This window comes from Camelus dromedarius, chromosome 3, assembly GCF_036321535.1.
Source record: "Camelus dromedarius isolate mCamDro1 chromosome 3, mCamDro1.pat, whole genome shotgun sequence".
Classification (NCBI taxonomy): domain Eukaryota; kingdom Metazoa; phylum Chordata; class Mammalia; order Artiodactyla; family Camelidae; genus Camelus; species Camelus dromedarius.
Window position 1 is genome coordinate 15,549,030 of NC_087438.1, and position 17,989 is coordinate 15,567,018.

At 35.4% G+C, this 17,989-nt stretch overlaps 1 protein-coding gene across 1 annotated transcript in view; it reads right to left on the reverse strand.

Moving 5' to 3' along the window:
• The window catches only part of CDH12 (cadherin 12), a 236,830-nt gene that overhangs the window by 153,961 nt on the left and 64,880 nt on the right, over nucleotides 1–17,989 (reverse strand). The window contains exon 2 of the mRNA XM_010991419.3: nucleotides 15,587–15,881. Within this exon, the coding sequence (XP_010989721.1) occupies nucleotides 15,587–15,881 (295 nt within the window). The remainder of the gene's footprint in view (nucleotides 1–15,586; nucleotides 15,882–17,989) is intronic.

A 17,989-nucleotide genomic window follows, 5' to 3' on the forward strand; every position in this document is an offset into this window, starting at 1 on the left:
GTGTGGGTGTGCACGCTCTTTCTATCTAAATTAACGCTTAATCATTATTCAAGAATGAGGACAACTAATTGATAACTCATTCTACCTGACCACATTGGAGCAAAATGTCCATGGCTTCCCAGTTACCAAGTTAGTGTAATTTTATTAGTAAATTACATGATCTTTTTTAAAAAAAATGCCCACAAGCTAAAATTTAAAAGTGAGACTGAATTCTGAAGCTGTGTGTTGTTTATAACTATCAGAGCAAGTGTCTGCATTACTATTGTAAAAGAAGAGAGATTTTACTACTGGAGGAAAAACTGATACATCTGAAAGAAGGAGAGATCAGTTAGTTACTAATTGAATTGCTGTTTGGCTCATCTCAGTAGCTTTATTCTCTAGGAACTATTTGATTATGATTGTGAGCAAAGAGTTTAACCTCTACTAAATGCAAACAAGAGAATTAGCAGCACTTCATGAGAGACAGAGGAAAGTTGTGTGAGTGACATGGTTTGATTTGTTTGATAGAAGTACTTGCCTCTCAGAAGGTGACAATGGAATTCACATTACTGAGTGCTTATATAGTGTGTCCCCTTGTGACATTCCCATCCAAGAACTTCAGTGGCAGATGGGACAGTTGAGAGAGCTAATTATTCAGTCCCTATTATTTGCAGGTATTATGTTAGATTTTTATGTATTAATTCCTTTAAACCATACACAGCCCAGTTATGTGTTTACAATGAGAAAATGGGAAAATAGGTTCTTGCTAGTGTCAAATCACTCGCATATGGTCATTCAGAAGGAAATGAGTGAAGCTAGTATTGTCTTAATCTAAAGCCAATCTCTCTAACATAAAACAGAGGTTCCAAAATTATCTGTAAAATAAAATTCATCAGAAAAGACAAATGATTCAACATAGAAAATGTACCGCATCTATAAATAGGCAAAGATTTCAATTTGCAGCAATGCATAGATGAGTTATTTGAACTATTCCACTGAAAAATGGCCCCAAATACCAGTTATGGTACATTTTTAAACACCTTTTTAGAAGTACTGAGAATTTACAAGATTTTAATTAGTTATCAGGTCAAATTTCAGGAGAAAAGAGGGCTCCAGAGAGGTAAGGAGATCACCTTTCCAGCAGCACATTTCTGATCCCTACAAATATGGAGATTTATTTGACAGTCTCAAGGTGAGGGAGACAGAAGGAAAAGCCGAAGTGTAACATATGTTAAGAAGTGTAATAAGAGTTCTTTTCCAAAAGGTTAATATCACCAAAGTACACCCTCAGAGTAAGACGAACCAGATGTAAGCCTGTCCTGCCTTGGATCTATGACCTTGATTTATGTGCCTATGCGACCCAGCTAATCTCAAGACATGAACGTGGGTAAGGTGGCCCTGCTTATGCAGACCAGGTAGAAGCAAATTCAAATACTTTATAACAATATCTTCAACCTAAACCTTACAATATTCTCAGGGAACACAATAAAACAATAAACAAAAACATGTGTATAAAGTGTGTCTGTTAATTTCAAAGTTCAAGTCATCATGATGTCAGGGATTATTGACTGTTTTTTGCCCTGATTATGGTTTAAATATTCCTGCTTCTTGGTATAATTTGTATTTGTTTTTATTGTATGCGGAACATTTTAGTAATACATAGTAGAAAACCTGGATGTCATCTTCTTCTAAAGGGCCTGAAGATAATTCTTTGAGGACAGTTAAGTGACCGGCAGATACTTTTGATCTGTCAGGCCTGATTTAGCTCTTTATTAAGGAAAGCCTCTTTCCGTTTTGTGTTTAGACCTAGGACATAGACTTTAGTGAAGGAAATGGCCCTTACTCCTAACGCATAGCCTTCCTGGTGTCTCACGTTAATGTCTGAGATGTCCAGTGAAGTGCCTCCCCTGTGGCTGGTCCGTAACTTCAGCATCTCCCTGCTCTGCGTTATCACTGGAGCCTGCTTTCAGCAGGCTTACAGAGGCTGATTCTGCTCGTGCATAGAGCAGCCTTTGGTGGAAGTGCCCCCTAAACTCTTAGTTTTTCAGGGCTTCTCTATGTCTCTCCTTATGTTTCTACATAAATTCCAGCCACTTCTGCCAGTTCTCAAATTACAGTCATTTCAGAAGCTCCAAGCTATAATCTCTATCTCTAGATATTATTCTGAGAGTCCAATTCCTTGTGTCATGGTAGCAAAAGTGCCCCTAATCAAAGAGTCCAGTTAAATGAGGCGCCTGATTCATCTCCTCCCTTCTCTCGAGGATGACAAGCTTGTACTATGTGTCACATGCATTAAAAAACTATTGCCTCATATACGTTGTCCAGTTTTATCATTGTTTATGATGAAAAGACAAGCTTAACACCAACAATTCCATTTTTGTCAAAATCAGGGATCCCTCTGAAATGATTTATATCATTCAGAAATTCCTTATTCTTTGGTCTGCTAGTAGAATACTTCCCAGCTTCCTAGAGTTATATTTTCTAACTACTATATTCTGTTATTTCAATGGAATGGTACTTTGAAACAAAGAAGAAATAAATGTGTTTGTTCAATCCATTTGCATGAATTTGAACCATGAAGACATTACTTTTAATATCCACTGGACATATTTTTGCACATATTTTATTGTATTGTATACCTATCACATCTCATTTCTGGTGTGCTATGTCTCTAAATATTTTGGATGAATGATATTTCATTAAAAATATATGTATTCTTAGAAGGAGCTGTTTGTAGAGATGTCCTCCTTATGTGATTGACTTGGTACAATTACAAGTATGAAGATAGGAGAAAAAAAGTAATTAAAGACTCTTATCTTCTCCAAGTCTAAAACCCCACAGGAGAAAAAGCCACTGAAGGAAGGAAGAAATATTAGTATTTATTAAAACCCTTCTAGGGTTTCTTTTTTCTTTTCCACAAATGGTATCTCTTTGGATCCTTATAACATTTTTTTAGTGGTAAATAGTACTAACAATCAAAGCTTTAGTAAAAGGAAACATTTTTATAAACATTCCCCCACCCTTCATCAAATTTGAATTCAGATCTTTGTTACTCCAGGGTCTACTTTGTTTTCCCTATAATAGGCTGCCTTTCTAGAATCACAACCTTTCTTAGCAGTCTTCTGTAAACATTATTTAAATTTTGCTCTCGTGAGTTGTTCCAGTCCTTTTTAAGATACTTTCCACTAGCCTTCATGAGAAATAAATATGCAAACCCAAAAATGATCTTGTAAATTTTTCCTTTTTCTGCTATTTACAAAATAATAATCTTATTGTCACAGGAAAAACACTCAAAACTAACTTTAAAAGCTCTCCCTGGTTTAGAAGCTCTAGACATGCTTCTGACTATTAGGAATTAATACATGAAGACAGTGTTCTTGGTAATTAGGTATGGAGATCTATTACTGTTCAGGTAACATATAAATCATAGTTTAAAAAATACAAAATATTGGGGAGGGTATAGCTCAGTGGTAGAGCACTGTGCTTAGCATGTGCAAGGTCCTGGGTTCAACTCTGGTATCTCCATTAAAAAAAATAATAATAATTAATTAATGAATAAATAAACCTAATTACCTCCACCCAAAAAAACCCCCACAAAATAGAATTTCTCTACATTGTTTTCAAGTGAATTTTTGTACAAAGCTAAGACCTACTAGAAAACGAATTCTTTATAATCCCATTTGTATTTTTGATGTTTGGAATTCTTTGTTAAATTATACACCAGATTATTTTTCTAAAGAAAAAAAAATATAAGTAGTAAAATTTACACAAACGTGTTAATTTCTAGAATATCCGTTCTCGCTAGCTGGGCAGAAATGAGATTAATGGAAGAGAATTCAGTTTAAATAATAAATGAATATATTTGACAATAGAAGTATGAACATAATTATACGAGTGAGTTGTTTCTAATTGAGGCTTTTAGCTAAATAAGTACTTAATATTAATTATAAAATACTACTTCTATGAAGATGACAATTTTTTTCAGAAATGGTAATTATATATTTTTAAAGATTTTAAAATGGAGATATGTTTTCTCTTACAGTGAAGTTTCTACTAAAGTCTCATGGTAACTGTTTTCAGAGTAAATCATTTCACTGTCAAACAACATATACTTGATTAAGTAAAGGGGAAAAGAGAAGAAAAAGTCATGAAACAAGACCTTTCGATATTCAGGCTGCCACCGATTGCTTTCTTGTCTAATCTGAATTGTGCAATAGCTAATCATATTTTGGCACTTTCTTGCTATCAAAGCATTTCACGAAATTACCCCATTACAATGTTTTTCTAAGAAGCAAAATTCATATGGTGACAGTTTAATTGACATGTTTCTTTTTCTTCCATTGCCATTGCCAATTAAACAAATTGTACCATATTTTGATATTCATTTTTGTTAATTATTTATAAAATTGTAGCCTCTGATTTTTTTTTTTTCTTTTCAAAGTTCAGTTTCTTGGTCAGATGCGAAAATCATGCCAGGCTGGGTAAACTCATCAACCGTACTTTCTGAGGAAGGTTCCTGTAACATTTATTAAGTAGTAATTGTTAATACTGGCTGTTGCTTTAAATTCGGTTTCAGTAATTTTTAAGTTTTCTTTCATCACTTATATCTCAGTGAGGCAAAGAACTTACAAATTGAGAAATCATACAGGAGAAGAATGTTTCAACTAAATCTAGGGTTCTCTTCTTTCAACCATCTTAGCTCAGGTTACATTTTTTTTAATGAAAAAATACGGTTACATAATTGAGATAAGAATTATTCTTACAGGAAAATAGAAAACACTTTATCATGAATTTTTAGTACTTAAGACAGTACTTAAGTGATTATAATACATTCAAAACCTTCCTTTCAGCACCAATTAAATAAGAGCATACGATCTCACGCCATGTGCAGTGTTACTGTGGGGCTTGCTTCTGCTTGTCATTTGTCCTCTAGTCCTGTCATTTCTTTTTTTTTTTTTGAGGAGGGTTTTTCTATAATAAACACTCCCTTTCTTCATACAGCTCTTTAAAAATGTTGACCTTATCTTAACCTCCTCTCTGATACTCAATCCACTATTGTATAGCTCAACAAACTTGTCCTGTAAAGGGTTAGATTGTGTATGTTCTAGGCTTTGCCTGTCATTCGGTCTCTGTTGCCCACCTGCCATTAGCATGTGAAAACGGCCCCAGAGAGCACATAAATGAACAAGCGTGACCTGTGACTATATTCCACCAAAAACAGGAATGTGCTGGAGTCAGCCCACAGAGGGTAGTCTGCTGCCCCTGCACTAGACCTTTGGAATGAAAGCTCTCTGAAGGGAGATGCTTTGTCTGTTTCTCGCATCATTCTAACCACAATTCCTGAAAGCGTGTACATAAAGGTATCCCATAAATATTTGCATCTGTTGAACACACACATAGAATAAAACATTTGGTGAAATCAAATAGTATGATTTGGAAAATACTTGGATCCTGTACAAATCAGAGCTTCTCTGAGTAATTACTTGGCTTGCTGGTGAGTTACTCTGCTGGAATAATAGAGCAGTTTCAGTTTTTCAGTTGAATCAGTGCCACTCCTGATTTTATTGTGAATTTGATTAAAATAAACAGATTTTCCGGGCTAATTCTTGGATAGACTTTTATAGTGACATGCTCTTTACTGCTTTGAATTGCATACTGTTGTCACATTGAGTTATTTCCAGACATAGATTTCAAGCCCTTCATCATGTTTGGGTTAAAGATCTCATTAACTCAGTAGTCCTGCCATTTTGCCTGTCTTGGAGTCTGTTCTTTTGATGGAAGATTTTCACCTCAATCAATGAGTATAATCCATCAGTGTCTGGCTGCTTGACGTTCTTTTCCTTAATACTAAGCTTACTTTATACTCATCTTCATACCTCAGCCCATTGTACAATGGAAAGCAGAAACAAAAATTATTTTGCAAAATGTGGCTGACATCTATGTGGGATACGGAGAACAAGCAGGTGAACCTCAGAGCACTCTTGTTGCCAGCAGGGTTTTCTACAGGTGCAACTACTCTCATGATCACTTATTATAAAGCAAAAGACAACTAGGCCAAGGTAGCCTTGTGCCTACTTTTGTGTACAAAAAAGAAATAGAATAGAGCAAATAAGGGGGAAAAAAAATAAAGAAGAAAGAAAGAAAAAGAAAAACAGTGCCACAGCTGGAAGGCAACTTTAAAGAAAAATAATGTTCATAGCTATCCTGCCAGTAGCTGGCAAAGCAGTTTTTATAAAACATATTTAATGTTTACAACCACTTGGAAGCTGGGAAAAGAGTAATACTTTGAAAATATGTTTAATGTTTTCAACCACTCAGTGGCCAAGAAGCAACTTCTGCTAACATATATTTAATGCTTAGAGTCATTTGGTGGTTAGAGGGGAAAAAAAAAAGGAACTTCTTGTTAATTTTTAACATTTATTGCTGATCAGTGGCTACTAAAGCGACTATCAGTGCAGGATGGTTTATGTTTAGGGACACACTGAGCTGCTACTAAAACAATTCATACACTTCTCTCAAGGCCACACAGAACCTGTCAATAGCATTACCTTTGCAATGGCACCACTAATAAAAACATAGGAACCAAACAGAGGCATAAAATGCTCCCGGAACACACAGCCATAACATCCGACAACCCTGAGAATCGTGCTGCCATGCTGTGTGCTGTGGACACTTCGCTGCTGACACCAGAGGGATCCCCAGGCCTCGCTCAATGTCATCAAATGTGTTAAAGCCACTCAGCAGATTGCAAAGCAAAAGTTTAATCTGATAATTGGTGTTTCTTACTAATCAACAGCTTGTCTCTACACGTTAAGATAAAGAGTATTCTACACCAAAGCAAATGTAAATTGGGATGAAAAGTTTATTAGGTTTTTATATAGACTTGATATAGTTTGAACAAAATACAATAGTAAATATTGAGCTCATGTGTCCCAGGGAGGGACTATACGGAAAAGAGAAAGATAATTAGATGGGACCCCTACAGGGTAGGCATTCTCCTGCAAGTTTTCTGAGAAGGATCATCAAACCATTAACAGGATCCTTCCCCATTTATTGATTGCATTTTTTCCAAGCATTGTGGCAAATGCTAGACATACATTTCTCCTTTACTACTTGCAATATACCTCTGGGAATAAGGCTTTTGTTTGTTTGTTTATTTGTTTTAAAGTCAGGTTATTTATTTGAGATCTTTCTTTTTTATTTTTGAAGTCCTTTTTCAATTTATTTAATTTTTAAAATTCATTTTTAAATTTTGTTTGTTTTTTGTTGTTTTGTGCTTTTGTTTTGTTGTTGTTGTTATTGTTTGCTTTGGGCAGGGAGGTAATTAGGTTTAATTTCTTATTTTAATGGTGGTCTTGGGGATTGAACCCAGAACCTTGGGCTTGCTAAGCACAAATTCTACCACTGAGCTATACCCTCCCTGCCGGGAATAAGATATTTTTACTCCTCATTTGTAGGTAAGGAAGCCAAAGCGCAATGAAGTCAAATTATCTATGCAAACACTTACAAACACTTACTAGAACATCGTAGAGCAGGATTTGGACTCTTAACAAGTTCAAGGCCCACATGCTGCATGACTAGAACTTGTGACAACAGAGTTCTGTCCTCTATGTCTGTAGAAATTTTTTTTCATTGACTGTAAGAATAGAAGAGATATGTTCCAACATGGAAAAAAAAAGGGTAAAAAACTAGTATTTTGATTTTGGATTCTGGCTTTATCTAATTCCTAGGTCATATCAAAATAGTCCCTCATATAAAAATTTGGACTCAGCTCAACAAATTAAGAAGGAAATTCAAAAGGCATGAAGGATCCCTGATTTCAACATTGTTAATGCATGTGGAAAATATAGCTTAGAGGTGAGCACTTTTATAAACACCCTACGTCCCTTTAAGAATCAAAGATATCTACTTGCTCTTTGCTTATCTTCTAGAATAACTTAGTCCTAAAGCCTAGATGGGGTGGGAAAAGGTAGACTTTTGTGCAGGCAGAGATATAACATTGGAGAAGTTGGGGAGGAGCTGCAGTGGACCAGATCAAGGTGCTGGAGCCAGAGCAGAGTGAGGAAGGTGTCCACACAGAAGGTCTGGCAAGGGGTACCAGAGATCGGTTAGCATGAGAAAGGCATCTATGTGTGGGAAATGCAGCCCTGCGTGGGGATTCAGACGCTCATGAGGTGAGCAAAACCTCCATCCTCACAGTGGAGGAGAGAAGATATTGGCAAAAGCCAGTTCAGATTTTCAAAGTTGGAATGGAGTCACCAGAGCAACTGCAATGGGTCTGGAGGGGTAATGGCCATGAAAGATTGGACGTGATCAAATAAGAAAGTGTATTAAGGACAAAAGCCAGATTTCTCATTCTTGGCAAAAAGAGTTATAAATCATAAAAGGATTTTAAAAAATAAAATAAAATAAATCTGGACTAAATGGTGGTGTTAAATTAGAGTTGGATGTATTAGTGCAAAATCATGGCTTTCAAGATATGTAGAAGGATACAGAAATAAATATCACGGAGGTCCATGTACATAGATATATTCTTTGGCTGTGCCCACTGAGAGGGGCTGGGAGCAGTGATTCTCTGATAACAAAGAGCACACTAGATTTTGGCTTCTAAATATTATTCTCCATAAAGGTGGAAAGAAAGCTCTTTGGAGAAATAGCTTTCTTCTAGGCTGAGGCAGCCAACATGCAAGACAAGTCCAAAACATATTTTTGAGCCAGAAAGTAAGAGAGAATTCAAGTAATGAAGGGGAATGTTAAAAGGACATAAAGTCAGCTTAAAGAAGCTTTCATTGGCCAAATCTAAAATGATTTCAATGTGAAAATAATGATACCAATAGATCAGAATAAATTTAATAGAATAAGAAAGCTTGAGACTATACAGATATAAATTAATAGATAAATAATTTGAAAGTGTCATGAGGACTAGGTTATTTCTCCAGGGTTAAAATACCTCTTGACAAAAAATATAATAATTATAGAAAAGAGAAAGAGTAACTTTACAGTGGAATCATCATCTAATGTGGACAGTGTTTAAGATGGCCCTCAGTTATGCCTGCCTTCAGTATTCACAACTTTGTCTAACCCCTTTTACTGGAGTGTAGATAAGCTTATCAAATTGATCCTCACCAATAGGTATAATATGGCCGGCGTGATAGGATATCAGTTCCAAGGTAACAACCACAGGAGTGGTATTCCCCTATGGGTGAATCTTCAGATGAGACCGTATTTCTGATTGCCAGCTTAAATATAAATCTAGGAAAGACTTTGAAGCAGATACACACAGCAAAGCTGAACCCAAATTCATGTCCCAAGCAAACCAAGAGATAATATATTTTTGTAGTTTTGAACCTCTAAATTGTGGAGTAATTTATTACATAGCAATAGATAACAACAATTTCATACCTGTTAGCGAGGTGCTGCCATAATAAATACTTAAAATGTGGGAGTGGTTTTGCAGTCAGGCAGCAGGCTTTGAGGAGAATGTCAGTATAAAGTACCTTGAACCCACTGTTTATTCAGTGTTGAACTTGGAAGGTGCTCTAGGTGGGGGCTTGAAGGAAAGTAAGAACATCTTATTGAGAACTAGAGGAAGAGAGATCATTGTTATGCAGTGACAGAAATACAGCAAAACTGTTGCCTATTGGTTTTTTTTTTTTTTTTTTTGACAGTGGAAAATAGACCTGGTGACTTGTAAACAAAAGGGATCCACGTCTTGCTGCTTGTAAAGATTCCTGGTCTTTCCAGATAGCAAATAATGCTAAAATTAAGAAATGGCTTCTAAGCAAAGATTAAATCTAGGACATAGAAAGCACGGTCAAAAGACAAAACCATGGGAGTGTCTAAAAAATAAATCTCTTTTTAGGATCTTAGTAAGATCAAGGATGGTTCATTGGTTTACTGTATAGTCAGACAAAATTCCCTCTTAAGAGATTAACTGAATGTACATCTTAAAGATTCCTGCCATTAAACTATAAGGATTCTAATTCATGTAAGGGCTTTGTCATTCAGACATCTCAGTAGGGCCAAGGTAGAGAAGAATTTATCTTGAAGAGATTTTTTGTCTAGTTCAGTGAACTCCATGAAGACTAATGGGATAGCCATACGAACCACAATGTTCTTAAAATGAGTTCTACATGTAGAAACATCACAAGCATAGACTGAAGAAGGAGAGTCAGAAATGGTACAGTGAGGAGAGGCCTTTGGACCCATTGGATTCTATTATTAGGAAGCCAACAAGAGCTGCTAAGTTTCAAGTACAGGCTACATGTCATGAAAAAGGAAGGATAACTCAGATGGTAGAACCAAGAGCCCAAACAGTCAAACTGAGATACATGAACAAATATTCCCGGGCTTTGGAATCTAATCAAAGAGCTTTCAGCACTTACCTTCTAGATTTCAAAAACATCATGAACCAGTAAGAGCTTTATTCCATGCATTTTACTGCTTTTTTAACAGAAATGTCTACACATGCTATCCGTGCCTATCTCACCATTGTATGCTGGGTGTATGTGGAGTAAGTAACTGGTCCCTTTATCGTCGTAGGTCTGCTGATCAGGAGGAAATAAATCCAAGGAAACTCATTTGACTTGGACTTGATTTATGATGAGTTTCTGGACATTGAACTTATTCAATAAAGGGAAAAGATTTTCCTGGTCCTAGAAAGGGTCTGGGTATATATTGTATGACATACTAACATGAATTTTGGGGGGCCTGAGGGTGAACATGGTAGGCAGACTATGAGAGGGCCCTCAATGTTTTCAACTTCTTGTATACATGCTTTTGTGTAATTCCATTCTCTGAATGTGGACTGGACTTACTTCTAACAATCATAAGATGGCAGAAAGGATGGGATATCACTTTCAAGACTAGGTTATAATAGACAGTGGCTTTGAACAGAGATGTTCTCTCTTTCCAACTCACCCTGGGGCCAGACAGCTGCCATATTGTGAGGTATCCCTACAGAGAGGTTCATGTAGTAAGGGACTGAGGCCTGCCAACAACTACATGGATAATCACAGAAGCAATTCCTACCTCCCCTCAATTAAGCCTTTAGATCAAACCATAGCCCCAGCCAACAGTTTGGATGCAACCTCTTGAGAGACCTTGAGTCAGAGGTACCCAGCTAAGCTGCTCCTGGATATCCATGCTTCTGTGAGATAATAAGTGCTTGTTATTTTACATTGCTATGTTTTTAGTTAATGTATTATGAAGTAACAGATAACTAATGCACAAGCTTCATCAACTAATAGAAATGAACATTATTAGTAACAGGCAAATTAAAACCATGTTCTGCCTGATAGAATGCAACAAGAATACAGCAACGCCTTTGAGATACACCTAACAAAGATGCACATACTCAGTTTTCACATGATGAAACATCAGACAGACCCAATATGAGGGACATTTTGAAAAATAACTGGCCAGAAATCTTCAAACCTGTTAGAGTCATCGAAGTCAAGAAAAGGTAAGGAACTGTTCCAGACTGAAGGAAACTAAAGAGACCTGGCATGTAAATGTGGTATGCGATTTTGACCTGGAACATTTTGTTACATAAGGCACTATGGAGATGATTGAAGCTTGAATAGGGTCGAAGGATTAGATTGTAATAGGCATCAATGTTGAGTTCGTGATTTTAATAATCATATTTTGGTTGTACAGGGAAAATGTCTTTATTTGTAGAAAACAGCCAACATTCTTTCTCCAGCCTCCAGACAAAGACTATGCTTATGGGACACAGATAGAAGCCACTGATAGTTTGTTCAACTTAACACTATTTGAGCTGCTCTATGGGGCTATGGCTGGCCTGTATGATTAAGATATTTGCTTTATCATTCCTGGGTTTGTCTTTTTATGACACTTCTGTGAAAGCAAGGAAACGTGGAGATTTATATATGTTTAAAAAATAATAATGGTGTCATAAATTAATGTTAGGTATAGTCAGAATTCCTCAGATTTTCTTTTAAGCAAGGACCCCAATCCTCAAATTATAATATAATACGATAAAGTAATAGGCACTCCAAAGTCTTAACCAGATCATCTGAGATTAAAAACTAAATCTAAAGCTCCTAAAGAAATTGTAGAAGCCCCTAAGCCTGAAAAAATGCATAGCCGATTGCAATTAACTCTGTTCTAAAGAGCCTGAGGGTCATGCCTACTTTCTGATACACAGGAGTTAAGTTTTCATAGAAAGATCAAATTGTAAACAATCCTGCATGGAGTTATTGTAATGGTTAAATAAAACAGGGGATGCAGTCTCTATGAGGTCACCTCGCCCCTAACTATTGCTCAAGAAATGCTAGGTCTTACTACAAAAATTACGACTCACAATTAACACCCATAAAATGTGTTATAGGGACTTGGTTACGAATAACCCAATCAGGGCCTCAAAATGGCTTAGCTCAAACAGAGAAAGATAAGACAAGTATGCATGCGGATTTAAAGATGTTAAACCTGTCAGCACGCTAGAAAGAGTAACTTAAACTGAATGCCTTACTGATGCATAATCATCAGATATTAAAGAGTGCACATTACTGTAATTCATTGTTACTCCAGTGATCTTAAGGAATAAAGACCACATTCATAACGTCCAAATTTGTCTCCAAGGAGAAACTTTGAGTTGGGGAATATCTGGATCATTAAGTAATTTCCTTAGGTCAGAGTCAAAGCACTTTATCTGTGAACATTACTTCCATGGCAGATTGGCTGTAGCACAAGTTAGTAACAAAGTGACCTTTCTCTCAAACAATTCAGATTCACTAGAATTGTCTTCAGCTTTCAGGAACTGAATATATTCCACAGTCTTGTAAGTCTTAAATATTGATTTTCCTCTGAGATCTCTACCCACCCTGCTCACCATCTTCCCTTCTTTGAAGAGTTATGTTCTTTATAATTTTCCATGTTAGTTAATTTTTATTCCAGGTTTAATTGTTCATCATAGTTTCAGATGTACAATCCATTATTGCTAAATTGACATTTGCCTAATAGGCTATTTCTTGATCTTTTGTGTTACAAAGTAAGCTATTTTACTATATACATTTTTAAATTGGTTGACTCTTTCATTAAAAATGAAATAGTCAGATTCTCACTTATTGGGAAAGGACAGTTATTTCCTAGAGAATATCTCAAACTTAGGTATATAAAATCGACAGTGGGATTTGCTGAAACAATATCGACACTGTCCAATACACCATGGTGAGTTCTATCTGGTCTCGACAAAAAATTATTTTAGTACTCCAAGGAAAATGATATAGAGGCAGGAATGGATTATGTGGGATGTGGAGAAAGAAAAGAGAAGAATAGGCATTGGACAAAGTGACTTAGAGCAGTACACCGTGTCCATATGGTGAAAAGAGTGTGCTTGGAAATGGAGTCCAAGTGCTCCAGGAACATGGATGGGATGCCTGGCGGCTGAGCACGTTTCGTGAGCCCTAAGTTGGTCAGGTAAAGGCAGAAACAACAAACACCATAAATCTAACTGGGTCCCCTGTTAATGGATGTTTTTTGGTAGTATGTGTATAGGCAGGATTCTGGAGAATGGCAAAAGTAGTGTACAATAGATATTTAATTTCTAATATTGAACTTGTTAAGTCGTGTTTAAACCTCTTAGTATTTATTTGAGAAGGGCGTATTATGTAAATGTGTTCCAAAAAATACCTGGGTGAACTCCTGGCATATGATATGGTTTCATGTTTAAAAGAAATATTCTGTTATTGGAAAAAAAAATTAAAACGGGATGGTACATTGAAAATCAGTTTCAGTATTTACTGAGGTCTCTTGAATAATCAATGAGGAATTTCAGTAATGGTGCATGACAAAACATTTTAAAGAACCTATTCTTCCATAGATCTTTTTGATAACTCACAGCCCCACAGCAAATTATGTCTCAGCCCAGTACCACGTGAAAGGTGGGACCTCTTTGTTCTCTCACTCACCTACCTTTCGCCTGATTTTCCAGATTTGTTTCTCTCTTCAGGCACTAGCTGCAAACTCCTTATACAAAGGCTCAGCCCTGAAGCCTTATCCTTTATCCTAATTGGCACAACAAAAGACCTAATTGTTATCTAATAAGATAGAATTTTCTAATGCTGTAGAGGGATGTGTGTATTTGCTTTAAGGATGCTGTGTCAGTAATAAAGAGTAACTAAGGGTCATAAATTTATGTAAATATTTCCAATTTACATGAAGTAAGTACTGGTTTAAAGCATTTATGTACAGAATTGCATTGTCTTCTTAAAAGTCATACTTTTCCTTAAAATACTACCTTCATTTTTTTCCCCTTGTAAAATCAAGGCACAATTTTAAAAACAGTTCTTCCCCATTTTCAAGGGACTACCTTCTAATAAGACATCTTCCCAATTGTACTTCTAAATCTCTAGCAATCATAGCACCACTTAAAAGAGGCAGCTCAAAAAAAAAAAAAAAAAAGTAGCAGAAACTGAATAAAAGATTTGCAGCCCTGAGTATGCACACAAGAATTTTAAATAGAAGTGAACTCCTCTGAGCTGATTTCTTAGGTCAAGGAGAGAATATGGTCTTTGAATGCCTGATAAGGTCACAGACACAATTTCAAGTGCATTTATGGTAAATCCCTGTGACACTCCTGCAGCCACGAACCTGCTTCTGCCCTCGGGGTAGTCTGTGCAATCTTCTTTGCATGCCTGGGATGATTGTGGGGGCAGCAGAAGCCCTCTGAGAAATGTCAGACTTAGGAAATGTTAACAGTGGCTCACATGTGAGAATTACAAGTTGAAATCTTGAAGTGATGAGTAGCTTTATCTTACCAATGTGCTAGAAACCAGAAGTTACCATAAAATCAATTGAGGGATTGGCAGTGGTGATTAAGGAATAAAAGTTATAATTTAAAATTGTCATTAAAGCTGGAATTCTTAACTCATTGACTTTAAAATACTTATTATAGGATTTGTAAATGTAGGTGGCTATTGAAATGTGAATTTATATTATATTTAAATTATGAAGAATGATGTTAATACTGTAGACTAATTGTAAATTTATTCTAGTAAAGACTTTATAATGATATTTGCTTCTTAGTTTGATGGAATACCTACTATGAATTACTTACAGATGCAAAGGGTACAATAGCTTTTTTTTCGGAACCTCTGTGGATAGCTACAAAGGATGCAGCACAACCCTTACAGAACTATTTCCAGATTCAAATGCAATGCTTTAGATAATGTATTTGGAGCCAAGACTTACTACCTGGTATTTGGTGTGTGTGTGGTAGTTACCTCCAGCACTGTGTAGGCGTCAGAATTTGTAACGACAATCAATTTCAGTACAAAGTGAGTTATGTACTTCAAGTCCAAAGGTATTCCATGAGCTCTGGGAAATGCAAAGATTGTAAAATAGTGAAGGATGTTATATATCTTAGCTGTTTATGTATCTATTTATACATTTAGAATGGAGCAGGAAGGAAAAAAATATTAAGTAGAAAAAAGAAAAACTTGGAAAAGTAAATGAAAATAACTGGATCCTCTACAGTGGAAGAATAATCTTCTGGGTTATAAATATGATGTTTACGTCAACCTGCAGAAAATAAATGTTGCAAAGACCTCGTAGCAATTGACAGAATTTTGATTTGCCTACTCACCCACAGGAGACATTTCTGGGACACTGGCAATGTAAGGTCCATCCAAAAACTTGGGCTCATTATCATTAATATCCTGCACTTTGATGATGAATTCTGATTCAGGCTCGAGGGGCTTCCTAGTTTCTATGTCCACAGCCTGAGCTCGGAGTGTATAGAAAGGTTTTTCTTCTCTGTCCAGGCTCCGTATTGCATGAATGTCCCCTGTAGTTTCGTCAATGGTAAAAACAGTGCCAGCGCCATCTCCCGAGAGGGTATATTTCACAGTGCCCTCTCCCTTATCTAAGTCAGAATGGAGCTTTAGGGAGGGAGAGAGACAGAGAAAGAGAAAGAGAGAGACAGAGAAACACCATTACAGGGATGATCCCACATTTAAAAGCCATACCTGCAATATATTTTTTTTATCAGAGAAGTTAAAGAAAAAACTTACGGTTCCTTTTTTCTTTTTTTTTTTTTCATCAACTTTTTGATTATAAACATTTTAAACAAACAAAAAAGTTGAAAAAAATGTGTGGTGCACACCAATAAATTACCTATACATTTCAGAGACTCCACCATTTATCTTTGAATTGCATAGATAGATCACATACCTATTCTTTCATTTTTCTGTCAATCCATCTTATTTCTCGATGCATTACAGAGATCAGAAGTGCAGCCCCCAAATACATCAAAATGCAAAAATACAATTATTTTGACCCTTTGTGCTTACTTCTTTTATATACTTTGGGGGATAAAATTTTCATACAATGAAATGCACAACTCAAGTATATTTACTATTTACTGTTTCATTTTAAATAATTGTTGTAATAGAAATAAATTAGTTCATAAATATTAAATCATACTCCTTCCAAATATGCTGAAGATAAAAATCAATGATGTGAGTCCAGTGAGAGTTAAGGTAAAAAAAAAAAAAAAAACTCAGAAAACATTGAGCTTTTTCACTTGAAAAGAGAGGAGAGTTTTGGGATACCAGGATGGTTTCGGGTAGGTATGGTAACTATCTCAGTTTAACAAACTGACTCTCAATGAATTATTCAATATTACTCAGCTAAATGATGGGTAGAATCACTGATTATCCTTTCACAGTCACAGAGAAATGGCTAGTTCTAATTCATTCTATATGTTTGAAACCTGTGTGTATATATAAATAGGTTATAAATATATTATGTATAGAAAAGTTTTGAATTTCTGCTATTTCTTTTGAAATTCAACAAATGTATAATTCACTGTAATACAGCATGGAATAAGATACACAGAAATATCGTAAGAGAGAGGCCCAAAAAGAAAAGAAATTATCATATGAAAATGAATATATGTCTGTATATGCATGACTGGGACATTGTGCTGTACACCAGAGACTGACACATTGTAATTGACTATACTTCAATTAAAAAATAAAATTAAATATTAAAAAAAATAAGTTATCATTGTGAAACTGTAATTCAGTGTTTTTCAAACTGGAGTCCAAGAATTAATGTAAGATAGACATAGTCTTGGAGATCTATAAATTATCCAAGAATAAATATATATATACATAGTATTATATGATATAAATAGCTCATTATACATAGTTATCCCGAAACATGTATACTACTATATATATCTTATATGTAATACAAATTTGTATTCTATTTAAATTATAGAGAGTAAATGTTCTTATAAATAATACATTTTTCATCCAGATGCTGCTTTAAAATGTTTTAAACCATTCTCACTCATTTAGATACAGCCATCTGATTTCAATGTCCAAGTTTTTATTTTTAAAAGCTCATTCCAGTTAACAGATTGGCTAAAGTGAAAATGTTAAGCTTTTAAATTTTTAAATTTTTTTTTATGTTTCAACACAACCACAAAGCTTTAAAAATATTTCACATTATATAAATGTCCTTTTCAAGTAGGCTTTCTGTGTGTTAGTATTAATATCACGATACAAATACAGAAGCTCAGCTGTGGCTCCATCTTTGCTCTTAAACTCAACATTCTGCTTCAGGGTCAGTCAAATAACATCATCCCTCATATTAATGTCATCAAAATGAACTTATTCATTTTGTGAATTTGTATTTACTTCAAAATGTCTCTGAAAGTGTGTTTGTATAAAAGTGTGAGCGAAGGATTTAAACTGGGTAAATGATCTAATTTAAACAATGAGAAAACCATAAGGGAGCACCAGGTTTTGATTTTTTTTTTTTTTACAAATGTCTATGTATTTTACTCCAGTCTAAGGCAAATTGCTATGAATGGCAGGAGGAAGTGTTTTTCCTCCTAATTTTTTATAAACTGCTATGAAGCATAGGAAGATTCAAGCGGAAAATCAAGCTGTCGATAAATGTTCTTTGAACTTAGGAATTTCAAATTACAAATTTCATCCGTACTATTAAACATAGTCAGCACAGTGGGCACTGCTTT